Genomic DNA, 18,115 nt, shown 5'->3' on the forward strand with positions numbered 1-18,115 from the left:
CCTGTTTGCCGGATCACTCTGAAACTTTCCATGGAGATTCTTAGCAAAAAAGAGACATTTTGGGGAATATTTTGTGAAACTTCTTCAAACAACACCATAATTATTACAATTTCCTATAGAAACGCAGACCTAACTATAACTAGGCAGCGTCGACCACTGAGTAATAGACACACACACACAATTTAAAACATATATCATAAATATAATAAATGTATGTCATATTTATCCTAAAATATAGCAGATTAAATAAAATATATATAAATAATAAAAGAGTGGGGTTTAGTGGGTTTACCCCCAAAAAAATGTTTGATAAAAATAAAAAATGTAAATTAATAGTAATTTGAAATTGCCCGTTCCAAATGGTGACATTGAACTGCTCTTAGATCTCCTAAAAGACTGTGACAAATGGACTATTATAGGAAAAGAGTAATTCTGAAAACAAGAAGATAGTTTGGTGTCCTGAAAATTGAATGCTTTCTACGTGAAAGCTAGATAATTCAACACCAGAAAAATGGTCCCATTTTAAACAAAACACTTCAACTTGTGTAAAGATCAACCATAGTAGTAGTGGGATTTAACATGATGGTTTGGAAACCTAGGAGGAGATAATGCTATCCTAAAGTCTTGGTGGATTCATTGAGAAAGTTTTACAAAATGAGTGAAATTAACAATCTATTTATACATATATGTATCGCAATCAATGTTTGTCACTACAGATTTTATTTTAGGAAGGGAACCAATATTATCTGTTCTGTTCTGTATTTTATGTTTCTATTTCGAGAGAAGTAAATATATTTTCTTGAGGGGAATACTTACAAGTTGTTCAACGATAATTGCATATGTTAATCATATATTACATATTTCATTAACAAAAGTTAGAAACCGTCAACAGATTACAAAGCCGGGTTAAAAGATTGTGATGATTGATTTTGGATTGAAATTAAAATGTAATTATATGAATGGCCTCCAGCGTGGACCAGTTCAATACAAAGCAAAACATATCCAATTGAGATAGGCCACACAATAACAAAAGTTGCAAATACCAGTTTCGGGTTGGTGTCCACAAAGACAGATTCTGGGTAGTTTTGTACATACAGCTCTATGCTGGGCTGTGACAGATGGACAGCAGCATGGTCCTGTTCTGCTTTAAATTCAGTTTGCTAAAAGATAACCCATTTAGCTTCGTTAATGGCAATATGTCAACTTTTAAACATCTATATTGATAGTGAAAAAACCTGATGATGAAGAGAAATAGAAACAAACATTGCAACACAACTCTGAAGGTTGATAAGCTATGTTTCTGTAGGGAATTGGAATATTTTAGCTGTACAAAAGAATTATGAACCTAACTCCACAGTCGACAAGAAATATTTGCATATTCTTCACTTGCAGCTGCAATTTCTAGACACATACATATTTATGTATTATTCAGTATTTTTTTAGGTAATGGCACATTGTGTTCTTTTCACCATTCATCACAGTGTGTAGGTTGCTTTGTGTGATGACATTTGGTTTTGTGCATCACCCTAACCTTTCAAATTACCGACCAGCATTACGCTGATTCCCTGTCCAGACCCACATACAAAGTTTCAGTAGCAAATCGTTTGCAAACACGGTATATATAGAGAAACCCCAGTGAAGTCACTGGATTACACCTATTTGATGGAACACAAGTTGGTGGGCTAGAACATGTTTAACTTGAGAACTAAAGAATAATAGAAAATGTTTCGATGGACTGAGAAGACAATTTGGTGTTTCATTTGGGTGTGCTCGCAACTGCATTTCATGCTTTGGAAATGATTTCTCAATCTTGTACAGCATGGGAGTGACTAACCACTTAGTAATGACTTGATTCACTATTGTCATTAGAATAAGTATTGTATTGGGACAGGTGTGCTTTGACATTACTCTGGCCACCCAATTGGTTCTTAACTATTGCTTCCCTTCCTGCAATGCTTTTTGCCAAGAAGTATGTCCTTGTGTCTATATCATCTCACTCATTCTCAGTCAGTTGTTCTCTTAACACCACCTCCCATCATTCTGACCCATGTATATATCCTTTGCAGGATTTTTATGATGTATTTTCAATTAAAAATCAGTTATCAACTTTTGTTAGGACGCGTATCACTCACAGTTTTATTATTTGGTGTGGAACCCAAGGACAGATCTGATAATAATGGAGTCTTTCACCCTCTGGTAAGCTATAGTACTTGCCATTGACTTCAAGGGCTCGAAGCTTGACTCATCAAATAGTGTAACCTTTCGACCTCTATACACGAGAGGAGCTCTTGTCAGCCCAAGTGTGAAGTCAGGGTTACTCAAGAAAGGAGTGAATGGTGCTGGATACGTAGATAAGCCTAGCCCTCTAGAGACCTGGACCTAGGTCGCCAATGGTATTCTGGTGATATGTGAGGAGCATAAATCCCAGAAGCAATGTTTTCTCTCCAGCAAGGGAGCATTCCAGATTGAAGTCCCAGCAATGGTTTGGACAAGCCATTTAGACTGGTCCTCTGAATCTCACCTCTTCCAGTCTACTGAAATAATAACTCATGATACTTAGGAGGTCTAGTCCTCCTCTCTGATTTTATAAGTGGAGTAGGTGTCTAGCAATCCTAGTTTGTATCCCTTTCCAAATAAAATCATTCCTTGCCTTTTGAAGCTTCACTAGCAATGAGGTGGCAACAAGCAGGTGTAAAGTTTGAATTTGAAAAAGAATCCGACACAGCATTGTTAACCTAACTGCTGCCAGTGTGCCAAGCAGGGGAAGTCCCCTCCACATGCCAGGACTGTAAGTCTTATTGGATGGAATGCAACAGTGTGAATAGTATGGTATGTCATTCCCTGCCAATTGAAAAGGAATAAGTGATTTCAGCAGCAATACCTGGCCTGGTTGTGTGAAGATGTTGTAAACCATGGATTTCCACTGGGTATCCTTACGTTCTGAGATTTTTCGGTATACCTCTATTGCTTTCATTGAAGGCGGAAGAGATTGAATGAGATTCAGAACTGACATCAGCACGTCTTCGTATATATTCAATTTATGCTCATCCTTTCCTATCCTTATGCCCTTGAAATTCTTATTCGTACATACTTTTTGATTTATTGGTTCCAGGGTAAAGGCAAACAATAATGGTGAATGTAGAAACTCCTTGGGGTAGATTTACAAACAGTTTGCGCTGGGTTAGTGTCACAAAAGTGATGCTAACCAACGCAAAATGTTTTTTCCTAATTCCCTTTCCAGTGCAAAACTTGTTTTGCTCTGGAAAGTATACTGAAAGTAACACAAAGCAGCATGTTGCACTGCGGTATTTAGCACCAAGGGGGGCGTTACATGGGTGGTGCATGGGAGTTCCTATGCTACCACCCATGCCTTTTGACGCACAACACTATTTACAAGCAATTGTTGTCAGGGTTTAGTGCCAAACATTAACGCCACTTCAAAGGAGGCGTTAACAGGAGAAATATTTAGATTTCTCCTTTCTTTTCTGACTTTGCATGGGTACTGCACTGTGCAGCACACATACGAAGTGGGAAATGTGTTTCAACTTGTCTAGTCATAGTATTTTGTACAGGAAGGGTATCCTTCCTGTACATAACCTATGCTACACTCAGGCACTCACCCTAACGCTATGGCGCTAAGTTGTGTGCCTGGAGCACAGCAGCTGAAATCCGAGCCAGCGCTAGGGAACGGGGAGTAGAGACCCATACCTCTGCAGATATGGCACTCTCCTGCTCCCTCCATGTCACTCAATGAATCAAAGCCTCTTTTGGTGCTGCACTGCGTTGTGTGTCTTTTTTTGAAAATCTTACCCCTTCTCTATTGCACCACTATCAGTGGAGGAGACTTCCCCCCGTGTCCATTAACTCTAATGCTTGCTCTGTGTTTCTGTATCTACTTAGGAGCTATTCTTTAAAATTTGGGTGAAAAGTTTCTAGAGTTTTTTCCAAGTACTTTCAGGTGGCAGTGTTGCGATAGAGCAGTAAATTCTTCTTCTGCGTCCTGTGAACAATCTCTATAATGTATTTTTATTTTTCCACAGATTCATCCAGTTATAAATTCTGACTGATTCAAGTAAATCAGACCCCACAATACAAGTACCAATCTGGCTTCTAGGATCCCTTTTAAATGTATGTTGATATTCAAGAGAAAGATCGTCCTGTAAGACGGAAGGGTTCTTGCCTTGTTTAGGAGTAACTGCCCCATGACCTCTTTAATGAATGAACCTGTGACTGAGAAAGAATTAAAGAAACACCTCAGGATAGTAAATAGTTGTGTAGAATGATTTATAGAATATTGAAGTGTACATGTCCAGCCCTGATGATTTACCCTCCTTATATTGCCACCAAGATAGGTATTGGGTGGTTGTATGACATTACAAGGCATGCTTTTACCCCGCATGCTGTTACAATGCAATTTTTTACCCCGACTTGCTGTCAGGGGTGCGCTGGAGTTTAGAATAATATAATTTACTGTTCCAACTCCAGTCTGTGCAACAGTAAGGAAGATGTTAGAGCACGCCAATTTCGTTGTAATGGCATGCTGGGTAAAAGCATGCATTGTAATGCATGCGTTGTAACGGTTGTTTCCTGTACTGGGTATACCACTTTGTCATTGTCAGTTGCTCTAGCATATTCCGTCAGTGTCATATCTTTATGCCAAGCCTTGATGGAGGCTGCTCTTTTGTATATTCCTTTCATTTCCTTTAGTAAGGCCTTTAAACTTTCCCTTAATTCTCTTCTGGTCTCACTTTGCATTACAGAGATTGAGAACAAATAACTTTTAAGGAACCCCATTGGTTGCTCTGGTACACCTCCCCATTTCATTCTCAGCCAAATACAATGTTTTTAATTCTCTATTTCCTACTTGACTGCTTTATCTTCCCTCAGTCTCCAATACCTATTGGCATGGGTATGCCTATGAGAGCATATACCTACTTAAGTGAGCTTAATAGTTACTCTTCTTATTGGATATAACCCCAAGTTATGACCAGATATAAATGCATTTCTTGCTTTATGTTCACAGTGTAGGCAACAATATTAAGATTAATCAGTGTATGCACCTGGAGTAATCCAAATAGCACAACAGAATATGTTCAGATTCACAAAGAGGGAGGTGCTTGAGAGTTCGGCATGAAATCTGATTTATACAGTAAAGCAAGTCTTAGAAGCATCGCTACCACGTTTTGGGCCCGATTCACAAAGGTAAACGGAAATGAAAGTCTAACTTGCAAACTTTCAGTATTCACAAAGGGCATTTAGGAGTAGCAAAGATAGACTTTTCTTTCAGTTAAACTTAAGTTGTGGTCTTAAGTTTAACTGAGACCAAAACTGAAACAAAAGCCTAATTTATTACTCGTAAAGGTCCTTTGTGAATACGTAAAGTTAGACTTTCATCTCAGTTTATCTTTGTGAATCTAGCCCCTTGTCTATAGATTCATAATGTCACACTATGGACGGCTCATTGTACAATGAATTCTGTAGGAATGAGGATATTACTGTGCCAACTTTTCCATTTTCATCAGAGGGAAGCACGGATAATCTTCCATACATAATGTGAGATTCTTGTGACAAACAGAGAAGTGATGGAACACGTGTTCTCTGCTATATTCTTCTGCCCAGGGCCATGCACCCAAGACCTCATACCAGATCACAGAGAGCAGCAAGCCTTCTCTACCTTCTGCTTCCCTCGCTACCTTCTTGGTTAAACTCTATGGTCAGGTGCCTAACTTCTTTAACAACTCTCTTATTATCATCCTTAAAAGGGGGCCACACTTTTTATCTGCAAAGGTAAGAAAAAAAGGGTCAGAGCATTCTAAATCTGTGCTGTATTTTTGATGCAATAGGATTGCTGCTGTGCATGGTATAACCTATCTGTTTTCAGCTTTTTGTTGGCAAAAGAAAAAGGGGTATTTGCCAAAGCGCTACACTCTTCTAATACCCAATCATGTCATAGTGGAATCAGTGGTTGGTTGTGCAAATTATCTAGGTATGAGCCATTTAACCTAGTTAGTTAAATTCTTAGATCATTTGAGGATGGGTATACCACAATCAAATAGTATTGCTTTAGGTGCATAAAGCAATCAGTATTTCATTATGGTAAAAGCCCCCCCTAGGTATCTAAAATCAGCTTTTCACTGGGCATGGCAATTCTGAATAGGCAAAAGGGATCAGAAAAGAGAAATGGGCAGAACACTCTCGAATGGGCTTGATATATCTAAGTCAATACATATTTTCCTTTGTACAGTTTTATGACTGGACGTGTAATTTTCAAATGGACATGGCATTTCAAACGGAATAGAGAGGGAAGTATTATTAGTCCTGTAGTTCTTGCTGCAGCAATAATACCCTAGGCATTTACTACTACCACTGGTTGCATTATTACCATATCATTCAGATTTCTACACCTGGAATAGGAGATTATCTGGTAATACTTTGTTTAACCCAAATATGAGGTGAGAAAACACAAATTCATCTTGTTTTTCTCTGCACAAATTCTGTCAGGTTGCAAGTTGTGAAAATCATGTGGCGAAAATCCTATGCATTTAATGTCTAAAATCTTGGAATTCCAAGATTCCCATTAAAGATATAATTAGGCCCAAGAGGTTTCGGAATGGCCAGTGAATGCACTAATGTCAAATACATTTTTTTATAGGGCATGCTATTACATATCACTTTAGAGAGAGTATTTTCTGCAGGATATACTTATATAACTTTTCACACTGAGTCTACCAGATAGCACAAGCTGTCTGGTTGCATAAGACATTGTGGCTTACCAAGAACCTACAGGGGCTTGCAGCCCGGTCATTGCTTACCGCTGGTTGGCTTTATTGTCACTCTCATTTGCTTCCTTTTTATTCAATAGCTTTCCTTGCCCCAGCTTGTCTATCTTGTGCGTGTCCCTCCCCTGAAGCATTGCCTTTTGATCGTCTTTCTGAGTGACTGTCTTCTATCCTTTCACTGCTCACTTTTAGGGACTTTTTTAATGTTTAACTTACTGATCTAAGTGACATCCACCATCTTGGATCGGTAAATGAAATATTAAAACAATTGGTGTCAGTTTAATTCTACTGGTGCTTATGTGTTTTGATGTATTTGCATGCATACTTCAGCACAAGTGTGCACCAGCAGAATGCCGAGCAACCAACTGAGCATGGATTATCATAACTTTTTAAAAATGTATTTATTTATTTTACACTGTTGCTCACCATTTGGAGAAAACCCTAACAATGTAGATCATCCACAACAAGGCACTTGCAAAGTTTGTAAGTCCCAGCCTCAAGACCTATTTGCTTTGCCAATTCTTGTTATTAGTTATATTGGGCTCGCTCATCGCGCATTTTAGTGATATGAAGAAAGGCATAAAGTGTTATCTAAGTTGACACGTAACATCCTAATTCACAAAATTAGCATCAGTCGCTATTTATGGGGGAAGATGACACTTTCAATTGAAGAAGGCTTTAACAATCCGTAAAAGAGTGAGACCTAAGGCTTTGATTGGGTATCCTTTCATGCTCTTTTGGAACCTGCCCAGTAAATGTTACTATGCACTATTTAATTGTTACATTTCTGTTGGGGACTGTTTTGGTGGGGGTTAAATTGTTTAGCTAAGGGGTGAAAATAAAGAAAACAAGAGGCGTACAGCATAATACAATGTATAAAAGTCATTGATAGTGTCCATCCATCAACATGGGAAGGAACTCTTTTGTTATATATCAACACAGAAACCTAAACGTATAAATAAGTCCCTGTCCCCCAGTCCCTCAACATATCACGGTAAGTGAAAAATGGAGGAAATGGATTGGGGGCGTAACTTAGTTGCATGACTTCAGAAGTAAGTCTTCGTAGTAATCACTGCAGAAACAATTGCATTAGGTTTCAGCTATGTGATTAATAATAAGCTTTTTGTACAGGCGAAACCTAAAAACAAAGATATCCGAATTGATATCCAAGTTGACTACCAGTACTCAGTTAACTACCCGAGCAACATAAAACCTGAAGAGAAAATGTACACAAGACCCTTCTTTTAAATTCAATTAAAAAAATAACCGGGGCGTGGCTTACAGCCGTTGGGGGATTGTCGCACCCTGAAGCGGCTCCTCGGCCCTCGCTAACACACCACTGCCTATCCTGTGCTAGTGCTTCCAGGCCGCCCATGACCGCTAGCCGCAAAACCACAGACCTTCTGGGCGCCCCTGTTGGGCCTCTGCTGCCCACCGGGTCCTCCTACACGCCGGAGTTTGGTTCCGACGGTCAGCCCTCCCTCGGCCCAAGATGGCGTCCGCGGGTACCGGACGCCTCGCAGCAAACTCCGGGGCCGCTCCTGACGTCCAATAGCCCCACACCCCTGTAAGCAACCTCGTCGAGTCTTGTGGGGGCGATTCCCCACCACTACCAATTGGCCCCGCCTCGCTGGCCCCCCGGGCGACGAGCAACACAGTGATTAGCGGGCCCTCCCTGCCGCCCCGCACCTACATTCCCGCGAGTCCCCGGCTTTGGGCCTACTGCCAGGGACCGCCCTGCAGCTGCCGGTGGCACCCGGTTCTCTTCTGCTCAGCGACACAGCGGACAGGCGTACTGCCCCACTTAGTGGACCACCTCCCCCTGCCTGGCCACGTGGCCAAAACGGCAGGAAAGATTTCCGGGCATCTTGACAGACTGCTGGATAAGTGACCACACATCACCCTGGGCCCTACTTTGACGCGCTGTGAATGGCACTCACCCTTCCTCCTCTATGACGCGGTGCTTGGTCTCAGTGCCCACCCTGACTTCTGGAGACTCCTGAAGTGCGAGAAACTCCCACCTTGCGACGATCGGCCCTCCCGGGGTCGTTGATGCTGCCCAGAGGATACAGCCAGGTGCAGTCTACACCCCACTCTACACCCTGAACTAGACTCTATAGTGGGTGCGGGGCGCCACAGTGCCGACCTGAGTCCTGCCTCTGTGACCCCTCCTGTGGTTCCCGAGCACTGCGGGGGAGGTGGTAACCCGGGGCAGCCCTTTCACCCCTCCACGCTCGATCTGACCAGGAAGCTGGGGTCCTTCCCCTTTCCCCCGCCATGGACCTGAGACTTAAATTGTGGGGCCTACCTGATTGGGAGAGGTGTTCCTGCCTCCCCTCTTCCTTCTGTGGACCGCTGTTTGCCCCCGCCAGCTGAGACCCTGTAGACTTGCAATTTCTTTCAGAGGCGTATATTCCAGGATAAGCGAGGCTCGTTCCCCTCTACGATCGACGAGGGACCCCCCCTCCAAATTGCGTGACACTCGAGAATGCGTCGGTGCGACCTCCGGCAAGTTCTGCACTTCACAATGGCCTCCGGTAAGGGGAATCGACCCCCCAACCAAAGACAAATCAATAAATTATCCTGGGGCTCTAAGGGGGAGCCTAAAGACACTGCCCCTGATACTATACCTAAGACAGTGATTCCCCCTCCGCAGACGAGACCCCCCCACCCTAGACGATGTCATGGAGGCGATCACTGGGGTCCGGTCCTCATTAGAGACCCGATTGTGAATATAGAAGTGACGCTGTTACGCGCGGATCTTCGGAAAATGGATACCAAAGTAAAAGATATAGAAATCAAAACCTCAGCTCTCATAGACGATACCTCCACTCTACAGCAACAAGTGGCCCAACTTCAGAAACAACAGCAACAAATGGAGCTCCTTATCGATGATTATGAAGGAAGCGCAATACGCAATAACCTCCGCATCCTGGGTGTTCCGGAGTGTCTTGAAGAGCCGGCCGCCGATCTCTTTGTGGAGAAACTGATCTTACAACATCTCCAACCAAAGCAACTTTCCAATTACTTCTCCATAGAAAGAGCGCATAGAGTTCCGGGGGGCAGGCCAAAGCCGGGTGCTCCCCCGCCCTATCGTGGCCCGCGTATTTAATTTTCGTGACCGAGATGTCATCCTCCAGACGGCACGAGCGGGGCCCCCGCTGCGACTTGACAACGCACAGATCATGATCTTCCCGGACTTCACTGTAAAAGTGCAGGCTTGTCGGCGCAGTTTCCTTGAAGTGAAGAAGGCGCTCCGCGCACAATCCATCAGGTACTCCATGCTGTTTCCCGTGAAACTCCGCATTGAATCAGAGAGCAAAACTTGGTTTTTTGAATCCCCTGCTGAGGTGTGGGATTGGCTTGAAGGATGGCGAAAGGCTAAGACCACTCAGAATCGTCGCAGGAAATCCGCAGATCGCTCTGACTCAGAGGTGCTACCTGAAAGTCAGGACCTATTCGCAGACGGTACTCAGGGTGAGCAGCGCATCACTTGATGGAGACTTATCCAGCAATTGGAGCACTCTTGTTCTAGTCTGTTTAAGCTTGCACAGCCTGAGATGTTTTGCCTCCCCGTCATGCGTTTCTTTGTTTCTTTGTTGGCTCCTTGGATAAAGATCCGCTTCTTCATTAGTCCGTCATGACACGGTGTTACTGCCAGAGCTATCCACACTGGTTGAGGCTACAATGGACTACCGTATCTCGACTCTACGAAGGTGACCTTCTCATTGGTTTGTGCCACCAGGTTTTTCTCCAGATCGCAGCCATGAACTCCACCCTCAACTTTCACGACCTTCCTCTCCGGTTTGGACTCAATCTAACGATCTGCAACCTATCCTGATCCATATATATCCTTTTCCTGGTTCTGCTGTAATTGTGTATTTTGCTCCGTTTGATGTTCTCCTATGACCTGTGAATGGTATTATTCATGTAGATGGTTCTAGGATATGATAGCCTAACTCACCCAGTACCCTCACAGTGGAGGCAATCCTTGGCCCTCTGGGCGGCTTATTGAAACATGGTAAAGTGATGAGCTTTATGCCTAATTGGAGAGAGAGACACTACAGAACTTGATTGTCCTGATCCTATCGGGTGTGTGCATGCTGTCCGTATACATTAGTTATTGCTGCCGGACACTGCCAAAGGTCTGAACTGATATAGATTGGGCCTCTGGCGTGGGGCCAGCCGGGGGCCCACTGGGTACAACCCACTATTTGACTCTGCTTACCCTCCTCTAGCTCCAGCCATCATGGCCTACTCCGATTAATTTGTTACTGTGATCTACTATGTGAATATTGTTATTGATGCAAGTTGCATTTGACCGCACTAGACGATATCATCCTGTCAATTGCTAGCGAGGGCACCTATGGCTCTCCACGTACCCCGTTCATGTTCGGGAGGGCAACAGGCCTAGTTGGGGAGTGGATAGTTTTAAGTCCGCGGGCAGGGAGGCGGGTTGGGGGTAGGGATACGGGACGGGCGGAGGGTTTGGGGGGGACAGGGGTAGTTGGGAAGGTCGCTAAGACACTGTTATTGTTTCTGTTTTTGTTTTTGTTTATGCACTACAGAGGTTTTCTAAGCATGAAGCTTACTACACAGCGCTACGCGCCCTCACCAGTCATCTCGCACTCAACATTAGGAAACACCAGTTCTCTCCTGGGGGGGTGGTGGATGGTTGGGAAGCCTGCTCTGAAGTTGATGTTGTTTCTGGTTTTGTTTTTGCTTCCACGCTGCAAAGGTTTTTCAGACATGGGGCTAACTGCACAGCACTATGTGCCTTCACAAGGCATCCCACACTTAACATCAAGATACACCAGATCTCTCCCGAATTCCGCCATAGATCACATCAGGACCGTTATTTACAACAGGACACACTCGGTGCCCCAAAGACCCATGATCCGTACATGCCTTCCATTCTTTGAGCCACCATGACACCCCCAATGACTACGTCTCTCTCCCTCATGACATGGAATGTCAATGGCCTAGGCAATAGAGTAAAAAGAGGGATAGTCATGCAGTATCTTAAAAGTCACGCTCCAGACCTGGTTCTCCTCCAGGAAATCAATCAATCAATCATAGCATTTGTATAGCGCGCTACTCACCCGGAAGGGTCTCGAAGCGCTGGGGGGGGGGGGGGGGGGGCTGCTACTGGCCAGGTCTTGAGTTGCTTCCTGAAGGAGAGGTGGTCCTGGGTCAGCCGGAGGTGGATGGTGAGGGAGTTCCATGTCTTGGCCGCCAGGTAGGAGAAGGATCTTTCTCCGGTGGTGGCTCTGCGGATGCGTGGAACTGCGGCGAGGGCGTGGCTGGCGGAGCGTAGCTGGCGGGTGGGAGTGTAGAAGGTCAGGCAGTTGTTGAGGTACCTGGGTCCCAGGTTGTGGAGGGCCTTGTGTGGGTGAGGAGTTTGAACGTGATCCTCTTGCTGACGGGGAGCCAGTGCAGGTCCCTCAGGTGTCCGGAGATGTGGCTGTGTCGGGGGATGTCCAGGATGAGTCGTGCGGAGGCGTTCTGGATGCGTTGGAGTTTTTTCTGAAGTTTGGCTGTGGTTCCGGCGTAGACGGTGTTTCCGTAGTCCATTCGGCTGGTGACGAGTGCCTGGGTGACCGTCTTCCTGGTTTCGATGGGGATCCACCGGAAAATCTTTCGGAGCATGCGCAGGGTGTTGAAGCACGAAGATGAGACGGCGTTGACTTGTCTGGTCATCGAGAGGGAGGATGTCCAGGATGAAGCTCAGGTTGCTTGCGTGGTCCGTTGGCTTGGGGGCAGTGCCCAGGGCAGGGGGCCACCAGGAGTCGTCCCAGGCGGAGGGTGATGATCCCAGGATGAGGACTTCCGTCTTGTCTGAGTTCAGTTTCAGGCGGCTGTTCTTCATCCATTCGGTGACGTCTTTCATCCCTTCGTGTAGGCTGGTTCTGGCGGTAGCGGGGTCGTTTGTGAGGGAGAGGATCAGCTGGGTGTCGTCGGCGTAGGAGATGATGTTGAGGTTGTGTTGGATTGACATGGCTGCGAAGGGGTTCATGTAGACATTGAAGAGGGTGGGGCTCTTTTGAAACACATTTGATGGGTAACACGTGTCAAGCACTACACCGGGGAGGCTACAAACTGCTCGTACACGCAGGCTTCACCTCCGGCTCTCCAGGGACCGGAATTCTGGTTCGTAAAAATGTTGCACTGACATGTACAAAGACGTGGGCTGACCCTCTTGGTCGTTTCGCTGTACTGGAGGCCATCTAGGAGGGAAACCCGTTGAATGTTATCTCAGTCTACATCCCCCCGGCCTTAGGCACAGCTGCTCTGCAGGCCCTGCAGCGTATAATGTTAGATCTCCCACAAGGACCCCTACTTATTGGTGGTGACTCTAACATGTCAATGAATGATACCCAAGATCGGCACCCCCAGCGTACGTCACACAGACAGGGCTCTGACCTACTTGATTTCACTCAGGCGATGGGGCTCGAGGATTTATGGTGTTCGTCTCACCCGACCACTTCTTACTTCACACACTATTCAAATGCCCACAATAGTAGCTCTCGCATAGATTATCTGTTCTCCCCCACAACTGATACAGAGCTTTTTCGCCACCCTAAAGGGCTCCCCAGGGGAATCTCGGATCATTCCCCTCTCATCGTAGAATTCACACACCACCGCCAGAGATCCCGTGGCCCCATAATCATAACCCCTTGGCTCCTAAAAATCCCCGACATAAAAGACTGCCTGCTAGAACACACGGAATACTACAGCGCGGAAAATGTCGGATCCGTGAAATCGGCTATAACTATATGGGAGGCCTATAAGGCAGTACTCAAGGGTAAGGCATTAGCTCTCAAAACTGGCTACATACACAAACAGAGTGAACACCTAATCCAGGTCGAAACGGACTTGATCCACCTGGAATCAACCCACAACGCGCACCCCTCAGACGAAACGGCAACTCGCCTCCGCGCGAAACAACTGGAATATAAAGCGCTGGCCTTGTAGAAAGCACAGGCCAAGCTCTTGAAGACTCGCCATCATGTGTATGAACTGGGAGACAGGGCAGGTAAACTGCTGTCATGGCTCGAAAAACGCGAACAAGGATCTCGGTGGATCCCGGAGTTGACTGTATCAGACCATTCTCCCATTACAGACCCTGGTGAAATAGCAGAGGCCTTTGCCACCCACCTAGAGGACATATACACAGCCAGAGCACGATACAGTGCTGAGGAGTCTAAACTGCTCCTGGCTGAGATGAGACTTCCCACTCTTTCCGAGACTGACGTGCAGGAATTGGAGGCAGACCTCACAACGGAGGAGGTTGGCAATGCCTTGTTTGCCACACAATCAGGTAAAGCTATGAGCCCCAACGGTGTCCCTATCGAGTTCCTGAAGGGCATGTCAGGTGAGATCCTCCCGCACCTCAAGGCAATGTTCGAGGAGAGCCGAGATGCCGGATGCCTGCCGCTGGACCAATGCTTAGCATCTATAGTTGTTATTCATAAACCTAACAAACCGGCTAATATTTGCAGCTCCTACAGACCGATTTCCCTTATCAACTCCGAGGTGAAAGTTCTGGTGAAACTCCTCGCTACCAGACTCATGACAGTCCTCCCAGCCTTGATCCATGAGGATCAATCGGGATTCTTACCGGGCCGCAACACAGCACTTAACCTCCCAAGGGTCCACAACGTAATGAGTAGGATACCACATCTCCAAGAGGACGCTGCTATCCTCTCCCTAGACGCTACGCTTGCCTTTGATTCTATAGAATGGTCATACCTTTTTGAGGTCCTACTCCGCTATGGATTTGGTCCCAAATTCATCCAGTGGATCCGACTGCTCTATACTGATCTCTGGGGTCAGGTCTATGTCAATGGACATACATCCAGGCGATTTCCCCTACACAGAGGTACTCGACAGGGGTGTCCTCTGTCCCCATTGTTGTTCGCACTTACCCTTGAACCTTTGGCTCATTGGGTCCAAACTGACAACTCCATCCGTGGCCTCCGGTGGAATGACAACACGATTGACAAGATCTCACTCTACGTGGACGACATCCTCGTCTACGTCTCCTCCCCTAAATCCTCTCTTAACAGTCTACTACACGTCATCACAAATTTTGGCAAATACTCGGGCTTTTTCATCAATTGGTCCAAATCGATACTATACGTACTACATGGCCCACTCCCTCCTCTCCCGCGAGGCTATTCAATTGAGGTGGCCCTGGATGGCTTCAAATACCTCGGCATCTTTATCTCCCCAGACCCAAAAATATTCTATGACCGTAACCTAAAAGGCCCACTCCAAAGACTCCACAGCGACATCTCTCACTGGAGATCACTCCCTCTCTCTCTCCCGGGCAGAGCAGCCCTCTTTAAAATGGTCGCACTCCCTCGTTTTTTGTACGCCCTACAGAATTGCCCATTTCCCATTGCCAACTCTTATTTTAATACGCTTGAAGGAGACCTCCGCCTCCTCTTATGGGACGGCGGCTCTCCCCGCATTGCTCTCCCCTCGCTTACACAGGGGTGGTACGATGGTGGTATTGCCTTGCCAAATATTCGACTCTATTATTGGGCTACTCAATTGACGGCCACTAACTCGTGGATATATGGTTCACCCACGAACCCTGTTTTTCACCTTGAGAGATATCGGACGGGCCGCGGGGGCTATCTTGAGGCTCTGTATGGTAAACATTCTCGCACTCGTTATATAGGCCCGATGTCCCACACAATAACAATCTGGCACCGTGCGACCAAGCGACTCGACTGGGCTGACACTCTTACATTATCCACCCCACTCTGGACCTCACATAAGTTAGGCTCCCTTTGCCACTATCAGGGCTTCCACAAGTGGGACACGATTGGCATCTCTACCTTAGGAGACATGCTTCATAAGGGCAAACTACTGACATTCGAAGAGCTCCAAAAGACATATGACTTAGCCCAATCCGAGGCCTTCCGCTATCTCCAAATCAAACATGCCATACTCGCCAATGTCCCTGACCTCTCTTCTCTTCCACAATCCTCGCCTCTTGAGGACAGACTCTTGTCAGAACCCCTTCAGGCCAAAGCGATATCCTATACCTACAGTAAATTATGCAATAACATGCCCAACACCTTCCAGCTTCTAAGAGACAAATGGCAGAACGACATCGGAGTCATGGATGATGTCGAATGGCAGGTGGCATTGATGTCCCCGCGCGAATCAGCTATCACAGATTTCGACTTATACAATTAAAGATATTGCACAGAACATACATGTCCGCTCCCCTCCTGGCCAAAATTGGTAGACGCACATCTGACCTCTGTCTCCGTAACTGCGGACAGATTGGTACCTTCTACCACATTATCTGGGAATGCCCGATGATTCAGGACCTGTGGGAGCGCGCTGTTCGCAAAATGACTGATGCTCTAGGAAAACCCGTCCCTCTGACTTCCAAAAGCGAACTCCTCAATGTGTGGGATCCCACAGACCTCACTGCAATGGAACAACAGTGGGCGGCCCTGGGCTTCCTCTTACTGAAACGTGAGATAGCAATGCAATGGGGTTCACCATCTAAACCGCTCTTGATCAAGTGGGTTGCTGCAATGGATGTATGTATGTTGTCCGAAAAAACGGCCTACAAGGTCAGGGGGTATCCTGGAACTTGGGATAAGAAATGGGGACACTGGAATGTTTATAGAGGTGAACTTTGTACTTCCCCTTCTACTGAAATGGCGATGGCTAGAACTGGTCTCCCCTGTAATCGTACTTGTGATACACCGCTGTAATGTAAGCATACTATGTCAAGTTTGTAATTCATGACTGTCAACTCATTACTACCTCTGCTTTTGTTCAATAAAATATTTTAAACAAAAAAATAACCAGTAGATGGCAGTGTTGTCCAGTTTTTCCAATGAAAAGATCAGGAATGTAACACAGCCGTGTCAATGCGTGCAGCCACGGAAAGTGAAAAAAAAAAAAAGTTCCTCGCTGCAGGAAAGCAATTTAAACTTTCCAGATCCTGTCTGCTTCCTGTAGATGTTGAAGTGGTGCGGAATCTGCAAGTATCAATTCAACAGAAATTCTCCTTGCATATTTTCAATACTATTTAAACATACACAAGTATTAGTTTGTTGTGTCTCTTTAAGGAAACCCTCATCTTCCTCCTTAGCTTTCAGTTCAAAATGTTGCTTTTGAGACTATGAGAATAACGGCATGGTACGGTCTCGTCAGGAGGAGTAGAAGTCTTTGCAAAGTATGGTTCCAACAAATCCTCATTTAGGAGACAAACCTTACAATATCTTCTATCTCCATTGGTTCTTGGTATGGAAGTAACGAATCCACAGGCCTGTCCCCATCAGACAGAAAAGTAACCAAGCATTGAAGCTTTTTTGGGGGATCTTGTCAAGGCCTAGGTCCATCTTGGGTTACAAGGATGAGCCTCCTCCAATGCTGAGAGCGCTATTTGATACCGAACCTCTTTGGTAGGCATTATGGGTTTAAGCCTTTTTCTAAGATTCACCTTAGCTAAGGAATGATGCTTCTTTTGAGGCTGTCATTTTGTATGTTCTCAAAACTCCTTTTGAGGATAATCCTCGAGAAGAACTATACTTAGGAAGTGGCTAAACTGTACCCTAAAGAGGGTAGTTCTGTCAGAGCCTGTCAGCGATGCTGAGGTAGACAGCCAGAGGTGCAGCCTTGGTCTTGGATGCAGGCTACAGTGGAGTCTGTATTCTTGCTGACCATATGGAATGCAGGAGGGTTCCTTGACATCGCTTTCAGACTCAGAGTCATTACAAGTGGCAGATTCAGTAGACTCATGGGGCTAACCAAGGGAGTAGTACACCCTCCTTCTGTCTCTTAACCCCTTGGCCGCAGCGGTAATTCTGCTGCGGCGCTGGGGGGGGGTCGCGCGGCTCCGCCATGCTTGTGACGGAACCACTCCGTCACGAGCCATGGGCGAGCTGTGCTCATGATGGAGTGGTTCTGTCATGGCCCTGCCGGCTCATTAATTCAGCCGCGCAGGCGCGGAATTGAGGCAGCGTGGGTGGAGCGGCCGCGGCCTGACTGATCCACTCCGTCATGAGCACAGCGCGCCCGTGGCTCATGACGGAGTGGTTCCGTAACTAGCACGGAACGGGTTAAAGGCTGAATAGTATCAGATCGAAAGGCCTGAAACTTTCATTGTGGTCCCTTGGTAGACCAAGGTTACAGACCCAGTGTTGGTCCGACCACAGATATTTATTGCTGAAACTGGAATGAAAAATTTAAAGGGCATGTTCTACATCACTGCCACCTAAACAAGTAACTTCCTATGCAGCTAGGCCCAGGGACTTCAGCTTCACCTGGTCCCAGTTGGTGGTGGATGGCGTTCTCAA

At 45.9% G+C, this 18,115-nt stretch overlaps 1 protein-coding gene across 1 annotated transcript in view; it reads right to left on the reverse strand.

The window, feature by feature from the left end:
• The window catches only part of GYG2 (glycogenin 2), a 251,993-nt gene that overhangs the window by 12,044 nt on the left and 221,834 nt on the right, over window positions 1–18,115 (reverse strand). Inside the window, exon 10 of the mRNA XM_078657607.1 lies at window positions 1,044–1,160. Within this exon, the coding sequence (XP_078513733.1) occupies window positions 1,044–1,160 (117 nt within the window). The remainder of the gene's footprint in view (window positions 1–1,043; window positions 1,161–18,115) is intronic.

This window comes from Lissotriton helveticus, chromosome 8, assembly GCF_964261635.1.
Source record: "Lissotriton helveticus chromosome 8, aLisHel1.1, whole genome shotgun sequence".
Classification (NCBI taxonomy): domain Eukaryota; kingdom Metazoa; phylum Chordata; class Amphibia; order Caudata; family Salamandridae; genus Lissotriton; species Lissotriton helveticus.